Below are 16,968 nucleotides of genomic sequence, written 5' to 3'. Positions count from 1 at the left end.
AATAAACACAAGCGAGCGTTACTGATGAAGCGTGAGACCCATAAAGAGACTGAAATTGGCCTTGACATCACAGATGGTAATCTTTGTTAAACTTGGCATAACAGTCAAATAGGAAAAGTTTAGAGAATAACCACAGGCGCTGGTTATCATCTATAGATGGATTAGATATCAAATAGTATAAACGGAGAGACCTGAAAGTCCTGCAACAATTACTCCAACATGAAACAATACATATGTTATAAAATGAGAAGTTTGGCTTGAAATGAGATGGGTCCTGACCTCTTTAGTCTCATCAGGGTCCGAGTGGTCCACAGTAAGAGATAAATCGTTCTGTAGATATTTGAGTGCATTTAAGGGCTCGGTTTGAGCTTTTTCCTCAAACCTACAAAAACACACATAAGCATTATTTAAATGTGCCATACGATTTATTTTCCAAGCTTAAAGTAAAATAACTACAAGACAAACCGAAGTATTTTTATACAGAAATCATGTACAGTAACCATATACAACCACCAGAGGGCACTATGAGAGCAGAAATGAAATGCACCAATGGAAAACTACTACTGTAATTTAATCACTAGCTGCAATGCTGCAATTATATAACATGACAGCTGAGTCCTAATAGTTTACATTCAGACCAGACAAACCATAGCCGCATAAAAGCAAGCTGTCTTACTTCAAAGTGCTTTGGCACAAACAATTTAACTTCTAAATATTTTTCTTAAGGTCATTCGGAAAAAACTAATCTGGAAGTTTTATTTGGCTTGGAAATGAGACTTTCCATTAAACAATTTTCCTAACCATGACTTCCCAATCAAGCATTGAAACTGAGGTCTGAACAATAAACATCACTATCGGGACTTAAACTACAGGCTTAAGTGAAATTTATAGCAAATAAAAGACATATCTGTAATAGTATATGCGTGTATGGATGTACCTGTATTTGCGAATAAGGTATCTGCAGTGTCGGAGCAGGTATTCTTTGGAAGGACGGCACAGCTTTAGGGACCAGAAATCGTCTAATCGCATCTTAGGAGAGCTGGACTTCCCAGGGTTTCCACCAAAAAGGTAATGCACCTGTAGAAACCATAACATCACACTGTAAGTGGTGGTGGTTTTGTAACAATGCACAATAACAAAAATATTCATAAAACTGCCATAAAACATTTTAAGTTTAAAACAGCATTAAATGATTCCTGTATTATGTCTACCTGAAGCTCTTGCATTAGCAGTGCCAAGTCAATGGGTTGGACCCAGGAAACACACACACTGATAAAATGTATGCAGTGAATCCACAGTAAGCTGCTTTAGATTATTAAATTATGAATTTATATATATATAAACAGGTCTATGCACATGAAATCATGCATTTACAGGTCTGAACTTCTGCAGTCATGCAAATAACAAATCTTAACACCTACAGTTATGCGACAACGGGACTGAACACCTGCAGTTATGCGACAACGGGACAAAAAACCTGCCGTTATGCGACAACAGATCCAAACACCTGCAGCTATGCGATAACAGATCCAAACACCTGCAGCTATGCGATAACAGATCCAAACACCCGCAGCTATGCGATAACAGATCCAAACACCCGCAGCTATGCGATAACAGATCCAAACACCCGCAGCTATGAGATAACAGATCCAAACACCCGCAGCTTTGTTATAACAGATCCAAACACCCGCAGCTATGCGACAACAGATCCAAACACCTGCAGCTATGCGACAACAGATCCAAACACCTGCAGCAATGCGATAACAGATCCAAACACCTGCAGCTATGCGACAACTGATCCAAACACCTGCAGCTATGCGATAACAGATCCAAACACCTGCAGCTATGCGATAACAGATCCAAACACCTGCAGCTATGCGACAACAGATCCAAACACCTGCAGCTATGCGATAACAGATCTAAACACCTGCAGCTATGTGACAACAGATCTAAACACCTGCAGCTATGCGATAACAGATCCAAACACCTGCAGCTATGCAATAACAGATCCAAACACCTGCAGCTATGCGACAACAGATCCAAACACCTGCAGCTATGCGACAACTGATCCAAACACCTGCAGCTATGCGATAACAGATCCAAACACCTGCAGCTATGCGACAACAGATCCAAACACCTGCAGCTATGCGACAACAGATCCAAACACCTGCAGCAATGCGACAACAGATCCAAACACCTGCAGCTATGCGACAACAGATCCAAACACCTGGAGCTATGCGATAACAGATCCAAACACCTGCAGCTATGCGACAACTGATCCAAACACCTGCAGCTATGCGATAACAGATCCAAACACCTGCAGCTATGCGATAACAGATCCAAACACCTGCAGCTATGCGACAACAGATCCAAACACCTGCAGCTATGCGACAACAGATCCAAACACCTGCAGCTATGCGACAACAGATCCAAACACCTGCAGCTATGCGACAACAGATCCAAACACCTGCAGCTATGCGATAACAGATCCAAACACCTGCAGCTATGCGACAACAGATCCAAACACCTGCAGCTATGCGACAACTGATCCAAACACCTGCAGCTATGCGATAACAGATCCAAACACCTGCAGCTATGCGACAACAGATCCAAACACCTGCAGCTATGCGACAACAGATCCAAACACCTGCAGCTATGCGACAACAGATCCAAACACCTGCAGCTATGCTATAACATATATAAACACCTGCAGCTATGCGACAACAGATCCAAACACCTGCAGCTATGCGACAACAGATCCAAACACCTGCAGCTATGCAATAACAGATCCAAACACCTGCAGCTATGCGATAACAGATCCAAACACCTGCAGCTATGCAATAACAGATTTAAAAACCTGCAGTTATGCAATAACAGATTTAAAAACCTGCAGTTATGCAATAACAGATCCAAACACCTGCAGCTATGCAATAACAGATCCAAACACCTGCAGCTATGCAATAACAGATCCAAACACCTGCAGCTATGCAATAACAGATCCAAACACCTGCAGCTATGCGACAACAGATCCAAACACCTGCAGCTATGCGACAACAGATCCAAACACCTGCAGCTATGCAATAACAGATCCAAACACCTGCAGCTATGCGACAACAGATCCAAACACCTGCAGCTATGCTATAACATATATAAACACCTGCAGCTATGCGACAACAGATCCAAACACCTGCAGCTATGCGACAACAGATCCAAACACCTGCAGCTATGCAATAACAGATCCAAACACCTGCAGCTATGCAATAACAGATCCAAACACCTGCAGCTATGCGATAACAGATCAAAACACCTGCAGCTATGCAATAACAGATTTAAAAACCTGCAGTTATGCAATAACAGATCCAAACACCTGCAGCTATGCAATAACAGATCCAAACACCTGCAGTTATGCAATAACAGATCCAAACACCTGCAGCTATGCAATAACAGATCCAAACACCTGCAGCTATGCAATAACAGATCCAAACACCTGCAGCTATGCAATAACAGATCCAAACACCTGCAGTTATGCAATAACAGATCCAAACACCTGCAGTTATGCAATAACAGATCCAAACACCTACAGTTATGCAATAACTGATCCAAACACCTGCAGCTATGCAATAACAGATCCAAACACCTGCAGCTATGCAATAACAGATCCAAACACCTGCAGTTATGCAATAACAGATCCAAACACCTGCAGTTATGCAATAACAGATCCAAACACCTACAGTTATGCAATAACTGATCCAAACACCTGCAGCTATGCAATAACAGATCCAAACACCTGCAGTTATGCAATAACAGATCCAAACACCTGCAGCTATGCGATAACAGATTTAAAAACCTGCAGTTATGCAATAACAGATCCAAACACCTGCAGCTATGCAATAACAGATCCAAACACCTGCAGCTATGCAATAACAGATCCAAACACCTGCAGTTATGCAATAACAGATCCAAACACCTGCAGTTATGCAATAACAGATCCAAACACCTACAGTTATGCAATAACAGATCCAAACACCTGCAGTTGTGCAATAACAGATCCAAACACCTGCAGCTATGCGACAACAGATCCAAACACCTGCAGCAATGCGATAACCGATCCAAACACCTGCAGCTATGTGATAACCGATCCAAACACCTGCAGCTATGCGATAATAGATTCAAACACCTGCAGTTACACGACAACAGATCCAAACACCTGCAGCTATGCGACAACAGATCCAAACACCTGGAGCTATGCGATAACAGATCCAAACACCTGCAGCTATGCGACAACAGATCCAAACACCTGGAGCTATGCGATAACAGATCCAAACACCTGCAGCTATGCGACAACAGATCCAAACACCTGGAGCTATGCGATAACAGATCCAAACACCTGCAGCTATGCGATAACAGATCCAAACACCTGCAGCTATGCGATAACAGATCCAAACACCTGCAGCTATGCGATAACAGATCCAAACACCGGCAGCAATGCGATAACAGATCCAAACACCTGCAGTAGGCTTGGGCGGTAATACGGTAATATGGTATACCGCGGGATCTAAAAATAGCAAAGGTATCAGTTTCTATACCGCTATACCGGCATTAAAAACAACAATGCACTTATATAGCAGACAAGGATTAAATATTAAATTAGGCGTGGCGAAAACTAAACATTTTCTTCACCCAGCCAACCGATTAGTTTAAAATATGTTACGCTGTTTGAAATAAGAGCCATTTCGAGCTGCGCCTGCAATTTCGCAACCCTGTCGCATCTCTCTGCTGCTCTGCCTCCGGCTCATGCGAAACATGATTCCTGCAAACGCGTCGCAGAGGAGCTTGTATGCTGCTTGTATGTAATCGGAGGACAAATGACTCATTAGTTTCGAAATGGTTTGGGTACAAGGTGATCGCGTGGAAAATAAAGGCGTTTGTCTAGCAATAGAAGCTCATTTGAAACATTGCCGCGGCTTATTAGAAAATGACAGCTCTGAAGAGACGCCGCTTAAGGTTGAGGTAGTGCTAAAAATAATAAAGAAAGATGATGATCATCATCACCTTATCAGTTAGCACTGAAATGAAGATGTAATGTATTTCTAAATCTAAGCACCTCTTATGCGGAATGTTGCTAATAGACTGCAACACAATAAAACCAATGAATTAAACAGGCACCTTCAGAATGCGTAAAAGACGCACCACCAACCAAGGCAGGTCTAACTCACTCTGTGCCTTCTAATAACGACTAGAACAACTCTTTTGTATAATTAGGATTATTTTTTTATTTTTCAAAAAGACAAGTGTCAGCTTCTGTTAAGTGCAACATAGACGATCCAATGCTCTGCTGATGCGAGCTGTGAGAAAGCCCTTGTCTGTTTTAGAAAGAATGCAGCAAAGATATTTAATGCTAAATGTATAAGTTTCATTCATTTATGATGAGGTCCGTCCGTTCTAGTTAACAATGCAATGCAAGCGAACGCGCCGTGTCGGCGCCTCCATGTCACGGTTATTATATTGTCTATTTGCTTTTTATTTATTAAATACATGCAAATGGTTGATGAAACATTTATTAAAATTAAGACACAATTTATACAAAACGAAATTCACTTAAAAGAAAGGCTTTCTACAAAGCAAAACCTAATTACGTGGTAAAAATGTCTAATGATTTACAAAAACAAAACTTAATCTGCACTTTACTGTTAAAAGACGTAAATGTTAATAATTTGGAATACAACCAGGAAAGACTTTAGTTTTAATTATTTTATTGCTGGATTTTACAAAAATATTTTTATTTTATATGCTGGAATATGCAGAAATATAAGTTAACAGAAGGAGGACTTTCTTTATTTCATTAAAATATGCAGAAAATAGGTTTAAATGTTCAGCAATTTTCTTAGAGGCTGAGACTGTAGCTTTGATTAAATTTTACCTTGATGCAATGTGAGTGCACGAAACCAAACGCCGTGACATCGCGCCAGAACCCAAACGCCGTGACCTTGCGCTAGGGGTGTAACGATATTACGAACCGAACCGAAGGTTCGCGATACACCACCCACGATACGAATCTCGAACCTCCCGTGTCGTGTCGCGGTACTCTCACGCCTCCTGCTGCCCATTGTTGAGGTTAATGTCACTTATCTCTGACTAACTAATCTATTTATTTAAAAAATATATTTGCATATATTTGATTAAATTGTATTAGTAACGACTAATAAGAGCTTTTTAAATGCTGTTCTAAATAGTACATTCCAAAGTTACTGTTTTCCAAGTGCATGTCATGTCATGTCACGTGACTTGGGAGTGAGCGCAGGTCACAGGAAGGCTGCTCCGCCTGAGATTGCAGATCCCCCGGACACATTTAAGTCTCTTGTGTGCGAACATTTTGGGTTTCCAGTGGAGTACAGGAATGGAATTCGTGTCATAGACAGATCACACACAAACTCTGTCATAACTGTGTGCGTGTGCTTGCGGTCGCGTGCGTGCGTGTCAGATCGGGTTAACCGAAGTGAAATAGAAAAGCGCGAGATCATTCTCCAGAATAAAAGTAAAAATGTAACAAGACGTCGTCTGTCTGAGGTAAAAACACGGGGTTTACACGTTTGTTGCTATTTTAATCGCAACAGAGGTTTGATTTGTTTATTTTTGCCTGTTCAGCACAAGTTCGCGTGTTTAATCGCCTCCGCTGTCACTGTGAGAAAAAAATCATTAATTCATCTGTTTCATGATGTTAAACATGTAAAGTGATGCATGGTCTCTGTTCATCTGTTCTCTTCTTCACAAATAATTAAACACATTTTAACTTGAATGCTCGTTTTGTAAGTCCATGATTAAAAATGAACATGTAAACAAAAACAATTATCATTAAAGCATGAAATAACGAATAATAAGTGATGGCAGAATTTTTATAAGTGAAAGTCTAACGCGACCTCTGGTGTGTGTGTGAGCGCCTGCGTGCGTGTGTGTGTGATGATTAGTTCATTACTGATAATAAACCCAAATTATACTCAGATTTACACATTTATTTCATGCATTAGTTGACTTCAACAGTAACATTTTCAGTATTTTAGCTAAGGAATGATATTCATCACCTGATAAACAGCTAATTACAGTCCTGCATTACTAAAGTTAGAGTTTGATTTTAAGTTTGTTTGCCAAAGTTAATAAAGAAAACGTCAAGTTATTTTTGTTGTTGTTATTAAGTTAAGTTAATCTATTGTTCCTTAGCATTGCTGGTAAAATGACAGGAACCCTACACCCACAGCAAACCGAACCGAATCGGACCGAACCGTGGCCCCAAAACCGTAACCGATCCGAACCGTGCAATTGGTGTATCGTTACACCCCTACCTTGCGCCAAATGTTTTTATTGGTTTATAAGTACAAACAGGTTATGAAAAATTGAGTGTAAGGGATTTGTTCATTTCACACAAAAAGATCCTGGAAATTGGAATGAGATGGCTAACTGTAGTAGCGTCTAGTCCACTGTCTATAATAGCCTAGAGATCACTTTTTAACCGACAACTGGTTAATTCTGTTTGACCTTTGTATTTAACTTTTTTATAAACTGCTAGTTGTTGCTAATAAAAGTTGTTAATATTGTTGTGCATGTTATTTTGTCATTGTTTCAGTATTAGTGTTTGGTATTCAGTTTCTGAAGGGTTTAGGCACAAGCCAACATTATGTTGACGCTGTCTAAGCCTTACGTCATAATTTTATAATTATTCACGGTTATACCGTATACCGGGGTAAAATAGGGAGGCGGTTTGATGGTATCAAAATTTGGATACCGCCCAAGCCTAACCTGCAGTTATACGACAACAGATCCAAACACCTGCAGCTATGCAATTACAGATCCAAACACCTGCAGCTATGCGATAACAGACCTAAACCTTGTCAGTTATGCATAAATAATTATATAAAGTAATGTTACCTTGTGCAGCTCATCGTAGACTAGCTGGTGAGCAAAACGAGGACAAGGTTCCTCTTCCTGCAATGCCTTGGTGGAGTTCTCTTTCACAGCCTGGTCATTCTTATACACACAAGACCTGCACGCAAACACACACTGGGTTATCATGCTTGGTTTACACACACAACCACATAAAATGAGCCACAATGATTGTGGCACTGATAATAAATTGGCTTGGGACTTGATTTATCTACAACACTGTAGATACTGCATACAGCACACATCTTTAAATATAAAGGGAGTAGTCTTGAAATATTACAACACTGTTTAGATTCAAGTAACGTGGGCTCTCAGTTTCTCATTTTTCTACCTGTAAAATTATAAAAACATTATATTTCACAACATCAATTGGCACGATGACTTTAACTGCTTTAGCGTAAAGGAAAACAAAATACTCGTTTCCAAACTTACCCATTCATTAACTACAGAGACGATGAGATAATTTCTTATTGAATGGCCAATTACACAAAAAAAACTTTTATTTTTTGGTGATGTGACTTAGCCTTAAAAAAACTCTTGGCTAAAGACTTGTGAACAAATGACAGAAACCAGTGCAGCAGATGCAAAGGAAACACTGACGGTCTGATTTTCTAGAAGCAAAACTGTGTCAATTAGCATACAAAAAGAACAAAGAGTATTTTCCCCATATTTAAACACAGAGCACACTTAATACAAACACACAAGCAGCCAGAGCCACACGCTAGCAGAGAACATTCCGTTCCTGTTTGATGGTCACCAACTCCCTTTCTGAAGGTCACATGGGCCTTTCAAATACGATTTCTTTGGCGCATCCATTATTTGATATACGTAAATATGATATGTGTGAACTGAAAAAGCACGTTACAAATGGTATGATGAACATTTGCGGGTGTAAACGGGTCCACGTACGGCCGTTTTCATTGAACTAAAAAAGTCGAAACAAACCCAGCATATAAAGGACAGATTTCCTCATCATAAATCGAAAGATTTTCTTCCTCCAGGAGTTAAGTATTGGAAACCACGTTGTGGATTACTGAGGCAAGGTTCAGACCACAGTGCCCAGACCGAAACTCTAATGCACTCATTAGTATTCACCGCATGATGCTACACAGATGAAGAGCGTTTGTACGCACCAGTTGTTGCGTGCGATGTCGTAGATCCAGAAGGAGTTGCGTACATTCTCCTCGCGCTTGTCTTTGTCTTTGCTGAGTCCCGATAGGACATGAATCTCGTTGAGCTCCGGGTCAATGGTGGCACGCTGCGTGAACCCGGTCATTGGCACTAAAACACAAAAACACATGTAAACACAGATCGTCTAGACCAGTGGTTCCCAAACCTTTTCAGCGTGCGGCCCCCCTTGTGTACGGTGCATTCTTTCGCGGCCCCCCAAAGAAAATTTGTGACAAAAAACTGTTCTAAAACTCAACATTTTAATAAAAAAAACATTAAATTATACGAAAAAGTAGTGTTTCTGGTTAGTAGCCTTATTTTTTTTAGGTTTAATTACACAGAATTCATGATAAATTAATGTATTTCATAAAATGTCATAAAACTGGGGCCCCCCTGGCACCATCTCGCGGCCCCCAGTTTGAAAACCACTGGTCTAGACCACGCTGTTATTCAGAAGACTGAGACACCTTTGATTTACTACCCAAGAAAGCTTATTTTGTAAATCGGACAGTTCATTGCGATATGATACAGTATCAATGATATCCACCAGCAATGCGATGTTTGCAGATACATCAAACACTTCTTCGATGCAATTACGATTTAATTAATTTATCAATAATTTATTATTATTATGAGCCTAGTTAAGTAGTTACATTTTTAATAACTCACTAATGCAACCAAACATGAACTTTTACTTAAACTCTTTGAAAAAAACCACAACTCTGTCCCTATTGGGACAACAACAAACCAAAAAACACTTTTTTTAAATAAATAAAAATAAATAAATAATAAGGGGGAAGTCAGATAAAATTAAGCTTATAATGGCAACAGTAAAAGTCTTTAATGTTTCAGCTGGTGCTGGCAAAGGTTTTCTGCCAATCTGTCTAATCCATTTTACAAATACAAATTTTCCAAAGCCACGATTTGCATCCGATAGCAATCTCAACGACTAATGTCTCTTTCGCTGTGTTTTCACAACTTAGTGAACTGTAAATTGAAGGACCTTTCAAGGACTTATCCAGATCCCTCAAATTCAAGGACTAAATGTGGGGACACATTTCAAGGGAGAGCAAGGTTACATCGTGTTATCTTTTAAGATATAAGATACATTGTTACTGCTCCCTTTCGAGGGAACTCGCGCTGCGTCACTGCGGGGACACTTTGGTGACACCTCCAGGGGTAAGTGTAAGGGCTCAGTCACACCAAAAGCGCTTTAAACGCTTGCAAACGCAAGGCGCGACGCACTGCCTTTTTTAAAAAAGAGCAGTGCAGCGCGGCTTTTCATATTGCTAAGCAACCACCGAGTCAGCTGTCTTGTCAATCAAATATTGAAGCGTGAGCGCTCTTTTGCTGTTAACTGTCATATTAGCAGAAACTTTAAAAAGAGGGCGCTTGCTCTGACCTTGTTTGAGTGTGAGAGGAGCACAAACACGCAGGAGAGAGTGAGCGAGTGGAGTCCGGTTCTTCAAAGCAACTGTAAACTTCTCTCGCCACAACGTAAGGCCCGCCTCTCCCCTCATTCGATTGGACAATGGAAGACGCGAATGACGTCAGGCGCTCCTCCGCTCTCAGCGCTCCTTCAAAAACGCGTGCGCGGAAGGCGGCAGAAAACCGCAAGGCGCTCGGCGCGCATAAACAGCGCGCAAACGCGCCCTGCCCATAGAATATCATTCAAAAAAGGCGCCTGCAACTGCCATAAACGCTTTTGGTGTGACTGAGCCCTAAGCATACAGAAGTTAAGCATTTAAAGCCAACAGTTTAGCACGTGTGCTTAAAAAGTCTAGAATTGTTATGATATTATCCTACACTACACAGAGAATAATATGGATTTTTTTTTCCAGAAAACTAAAATAGATTCAAGCACTTTCAGGGCTCCCACACCTTATTAACTTCAAATTCAAGGACCTTTCAGGGACTTTCCAGGTCCAATACCCTCAAATTCAAATTCAATGTGGGGACAAAAAGTGAGAGCAAGGTTACATCGTGTTACCTTTTAAGATACATTGTTACAATTCTCTTTCGAGGGAACTCGCGCTGTGTCACTGTGGTGACACTTTGGAGACACCTCCAGGGGTAAGTGCGTCTGAATGTGTATATCAAATTCAACCAATGGTGAGGCTTAACAACAAAGACAGGGTGACGCGGAGCCAGGAAGTATATCGCTATCTGAAATATTGCCAAAGACGGCGTTACAGGGACGCAGGAAGTATGGCAAGGAGACGCAGCGTCTCGTTCCGTTCTCAGGGAAGAACAGTTATATACTTAACCCGAGACGTTTTATGTGTCAAACACAACTATGCAAAAAAAGCATTTTGGTATGAATCAACATTCGCACACAGAAGATATAAGCATTTAAAGCGAACAGTTTAGTATGTGTGCTTAAAGTCTAGAATTTTTATGATATTATTCTACACTACACAGAGAATAATATTGATTTTTTCCAGAAAACTTCTTGCATAAAATAGATTCAAGCACTTTCAATGACCTGCATCTATGTATTTATATTTTCAAAAACTTCCCAAAGCCTTGAATTTTTTTCCCCAAATTCACAAACTTTCAAGGATTTCAAGGATCCGTGAAAAGCTGAGGTACGCACATGGTCGAATTGTGACAAAATGCAATCCATGTCCTGGGCTACATACTACATTCTCCTGTAGGCGCATACGCGACCTACGTGCACAATGTAGATGGGTTTTAAAATCCACCGGTGTGCGTACAGTACGCGCACACTTTTCTGATGCCGAAAATTGCAATGAAATACATCAAAATTAATTTTCGAAGATCAACTTTGTTTAACCAATGCAGAGCTTATAAAATGCACCAGTGGTCTCATTTATAAAGCTTGTGTACGCACAAAACAGGGCCGAAAACTTGCATACACCAGTTCCCACGCAAAGGTTGTGATCTTTAAAAAACAAACTTGGGTTTGCAGGGTGGGACTTGAGGAGGATTCATGTACGCACACTTGCAAGTGATCTTTGATTTATAAAAGGGAACATTGCTTTGTTTTCTAAGTCTTGATATTTTTTGCTACTTGCCATTTTTGGCTTTTAAGCGTACGTAGGCTATTAGTAAGGATCCCATGTTTTATAAATGAGACCCCAGATCTGTTTCGTTCTAGCTGCTTTAGATGATGGAGACATTTATATTCTTTATTTAGAGGAGTTGTAAACATTAGGTCTGGTTACACTGTTTGGGCTCACCGTTTGATTTCCTGGTAAATTGTGTTATTATGTTCAGTCTTATTTTTGTCTCTTTCTACTGCCTTCTCTCGCCCGTCCTCATCGCACACACACATCTCTCTCTCTCTCTAATGTGATAACAGACAGAACACAGAGGTCTTTTTATATTCTCTCATTGCGTCAAAGTCGCCCATTGAGATTTTACACAATCTGTTTATGGGTACAGGAAGTGTGTCACTGGCCTGTGTCTGCACAGTCTCTCTCTCTCCTGCTTTACCGAACACTTGCACTTGTTCACCTTGCCTCTCTCACTTCTGTCATTATTCGCAGCAAACCGGCTGTTCGATTCAGGGACAACATCTCCTCAATCATTGCTGATTATAAAGAAAGTGAAGGAAACTATTTTTGGAGACGCTGTGTGAGTGTGTAGACATTACGATCTCAACAAAGACATTCTACGAAGTCTACATTATTATAAATCTATATTGTGTTCATGACTGCGCATGCGCAGCTATAGCGAGCGATCTGTGTGTGTTTGTGTGTGTGTTAAGTGTGCGGATCCCACAAGTGCGTGGGTGAAGTATTTTCTAAGAACTCAAGTCGGTTCTCTAGAAGTCATTCAAAGTTCTGAGAATTTCACCAGATTGGTACTGTTTGTTTATTCTCTTTTTTGTTTCAATAGGGGGCAGGAACTGCTTTCAAGACCTGCTTTCACATTTACTGTGCGCTTCTGCAAAACATGCTACGTGAAATTAGGTCATAGAGGACCTTTATCATTATTGCTTAAATACATTGATTAGTTGTAGTAGTGGGCGATTACATAAATTAATACATGAAATTACAAAGGAGGTTGAAAAGTAAAAAGCAAAACTATTGACATCAGTATAAGTCATTGTAGGTAATCAAATATTGGTATTGGCACTTAAAAAGTGTACCGGTGCATCCGTAACTGTATGATAAGTAAATAAATAAAATAAGTAAGTTATCTAAATCTTGGAAAAACAAGAAACGCTGGGGGCGTGTCTGTGCTGAACCACGCCCACTAGGGGGACAGCTGCCAGTCTCTCTCAACTTTCAAATACCACTACAACCCAAACGGATGCTCGCAATTGTGTTGCTCTTTGGCTCCAGTGCCACCGTTTTACAGGGTTCGCACACCTTAGTTAACTTTAAATTCAAGGACCTTTTAAGGACTTTCCAGGTCCAATACCCTAAAATTCAAGGACTAAATGTGGGGACACGTTTCAAGTGAGAGCAAGATTACATTGTGTTACCTTTAAAGATACAATGTTACAGTTCCCGTTCGAGGGAACTCGCGCTGCATCACTGCGGTTACACTTTGGGGACGCCTCCAGGGCTAAATGCGTCTGAATGTGTATATCAAATTTAACCAATGGTGAGGCTTAACGATAAAGACAGGGTGACGCGGAGCCAGGAAGTATATCACTATCTGAAATATTGCCAAAGATGGTGTTACAGGGACGCAGGAAGTATGGCAAGGGAGACGCAGCGTCTCGTTCCCTTCTCAGGGAACAACAGTTACACACGTAACCCGAGACGTTTTCATGTGTCAAACACAACTATGCAAAAAAGCACTTTGGTATAAATTAACATTCACATACAGAACATATAAACATTTAAAGCGAACAGTTTAACACGTGTGCTTAAAAAGATTTTTTTCTAGAAAACTTGCATAAAATAGATTCAAGCACTTTCAATGAGCTGTACACATGTATGAATATTTTCTTCCCAGGGCCTTGAATTTCTCCCCCCAGATTCATAAACTTTCAAGAATTTCAAGGACCCCGTGGGAATCATGGTTTTAGTCCCGCCCAAATAATCCTTAACACAGAAATGTGCAAATACTACTTAACTGTGTAAATCCACAATTCAGTACTACAAAGTTCAAAGTCTTTGAATAACTTTTTACATTTATAATGTTTAGAAACAACTTTTTGAAATTACTTTACATGGACTTTAAATATTAAAACTATGTTTTTGTAACTCTAAACCTGCCCATTTAGGAACGTGACGAAAAATGTCAATTATGATAACCATGTTTGTTGTCACAATCCAGACCTGTAGATTAGCAGAAGTACCAGGAAGACACATGATGTCAGAATGATGTTGCTGTTTGACAGTAAGTTACAGTAAAACACATGATCCCAGTGACATAATCCTCACCTGATTCAACTATTTTCAAACACGATGTCACCGCTAACATTTAAAATTCCTTCGCTCTCTTTTTGATGAGTCTCAGGGCATGACTTTGTATGAGTCATCATTACGTGACTAAGAGGCACACATCACACCTATGTATTCAGATCTAAAATTATGCTCCTCTAGCTTATTTCAGCACTGCATTAGCCACGCAAATGTCATGCGTTCAACTTCCAGGGAACACAGACGATCCTCTGCGAGACACACTTTTAAAATGACGAATACATAGTGATAACTTCCATACTCATACCCATGCCCGAGTCCTTCTTCGTGCCATCCGAGATGATTTCCACATGGTCACCATCGACATCGTAACTGAAGAAATCGTTCAAGTACGTTTTGGACCTCTGACCTCCGAAAACATACAGGCAGCGATTTCTCTAATGGAAACAAAGGAAGCACAATGAATGTTTATAAAACATTATGTATATAAAAAAACAGAATCGCAATATAAAACTACTGGACGTATCGGGTAATTTATCCAAGCAGCAGCTGGGACTGCATGCGCTTTAAAGATGGTTACTATAGGGACGAACCGTGTGGAAGAGCATGCAGTGTCCGATTCGCGATTGGATGTCTTCTGGTCCGGCGTTACACGAGTCTTCTCTGAGCAGGCTCCAGCTGCTAGTCTGACAGTGATACGCGTAGAGTCCGCTGAACTGAGGATCTGTCGTCCTGCTGTCATCCACGCTGCCGTTGCAGGTCAAAATGCGTCCGCCGAAGGTATAGATCATGTGCTTATCCGAGTCCATGCACATCTGAGTGAAAGAGCAAGACATAAACTTTTAAACTCGAAACCGAATTAATTTATATCTCTAAAAAGGCAGACTCCTGGTAGTTTGTGTAAATAAATCCTGCAAATAGGTTTCATAAGTGTATACCTGGTGGTCGAACACAAGTTTGGGCCCTCCGTCTGCAGACGTGTCCTCGCTGAGCAGGGTCCACGTGTTGCCATCGATGTCGTAGCAGTAAAAGTCGCTCTTCAGGGACTTGCTGTTTCTTACGGCGGAGTCCAGATAACGGCCGAGCGTGTAGATCTGCCTCCGCTGCGAGTCGATGCACATCTTGTGGCAGGATCGTGCGCTGGGTCCGTTCTGAAAGAGACACGACTTATCAACAACACAACTTTTACAGTTGACTTCGCCTTCTGTGACAGTAGAGATAAAAAGTTCAAAATTTTACATCACCATTATAGTGACCAAAATCAACATGGTTATGAACGTTATCATGGTTTTGTGAACAATTTCTAGAAATAAATAACATAAATCATTGCACATTTCAGGGTTTCCACGCGTTTTATAAACTGGCTGTCCTCCAGACATGACAGACCACGTCTTTTGCTCATTTCAGCCATGTGGCGCGCGTGCATGCTCGCGGTGTGAAGCGCGTCCGCACTATTCTCCGAGATGTTTTATCAAATGGCTACTACTTATCCTCCAGACAGTGGCGGTCCAGACCACGTCTTTCTCATTTCGGCCGTGTGGCGTGGAGCACGCTCACGGTGTGAAGCACGTCCTTGCTATTCTCCGAGATGCACTTGACGAATTTTTTTATTTTATTTTTTGGACGCCCTAGTTAAGGCGGTAGGGTTTTCCAGCTTAGGCGGGCCGCCCGAACTGCAAAGTGCTGCGGAAAACCCTGCATTTGTAAAATAAATGTTTATCTAGTTCAGATAAATCACGGGTAAATCAGATTTTCATATAAACACAGGACAAATCAGCAAGTCTGTCTGCGTATATTCACACCTTAGTTCAAATTCAAGGACATTTTGAGGACTTTCCAGGTCCAATACCCTCAAATTACCTCAATGACTAAATGTTGGGACACATCTCAAGTGAGAGCAAGGTTACATCGTGCTGCCTCTTAAGAAACATTGTTACAGTTCCCTTTTGAGGGAACTCGCGATGCATCACTGCGGTGACACTTTGGGGACGCCTCCAGTTGTAAGTGCGTCTGAATGTGTATATCAAATTCAACCAATGATGAGGCTTAACAACAACGAAAGGGTGACGCGGGAGTCAGGAAGTATATCATTATCTGAAATATTGCCAAAGACGGCGTTACAGGGACGCAGGAACTATAGCAAGGGAGACGCAGCGTCTCGTTCCCTTCTCAGGGAACAAGAGTTACATACGTAACACGAGACGTTTTCATGTGTCAAACACAACTATGCAAAAAAGCATTTTGGTATTAATCAACATTCACATATAGAAAATATAAGCATTTAAAGTGAACAGTTTAGCACGTGTGCTTAAAAGGAAATTTAAATTTAATGATATTATCCTACACTACACAGGGAATAATATGGATTTTTTCCAGAAAACTTCTTGAATAAAATAGATTTAAGCACTTTTAATGACCTGTATCTATGTATGTATATTTTTAAAAAATTTCCCAGGGACCTTTTTCCCCCAGATTCACAAACTTTCAAGGATTTCAAGGACCCGTGGGAACCCTGTAC

General features: G+C 40.7%; 1 protein-coding gene across 1 annotated transcript in view; it reads right to left on the bottom strand.

Annotated features, from left to right (window-relative positions):
• Positions 1 to 16,968, bottom strand: part of mkln1 (muskelin 1, intracellular mediator containing kelch motifs) — a 36,028-nt gene that overhangs the window by 488 nt on the left and 18,572 nt on the right. The window contains exons 10-16 of the mRNA XM_055190726.2: positions 15,389 to 15,601; positions 15,044 to 15,265; positions 14,758 to 14,887; positions 9,069 to 9,216; positions 7,921 to 8,035; positions 938 to 1,077; positions 280 to 382 (exon numbers count right to left, since the gene is read on the bottom strand). Of these exons, the coding sequence (XP_055046701.2) occupies positions 280 to 382; positions 938 to 1,077; positions 7,921 to 8,035; positions 9,069 to 9,216; positions 14,758 to 14,887; positions 15,044 to 15,265; positions 15,389 to 15,601 (1,071 nt within the window). The remainder of the gene's footprint in view (positions 1 to 279; positions 383 to 937; positions 1,078 to 7,920; positions 8,036 to 9,068; positions 9,217 to 14,757; positions 14,888 to 15,043; positions 15,266 to 15,388; positions 15,602 to 16,968) is intronic.

Source organism: Misgurnus anguillicaudatus, chromosome 1 (genome assembly GCF_027580225.2).
Source record: "Misgurnus anguillicaudatus chromosome 1, ASM2758022v2, whole genome shotgun sequence".
Classification (NCBI taxonomy): domain Eukaryota; kingdom Metazoa; phylum Chordata; class Actinopteri; order Cypriniformes; family Cobitidae; genus Misgurnus; species Misgurnus anguillicaudatus.
The sequence above is the reverse complement of the archived record's forward strand: the minus strand, read 5'-3'. Positions and strand labels throughout refer to the sequence as shown.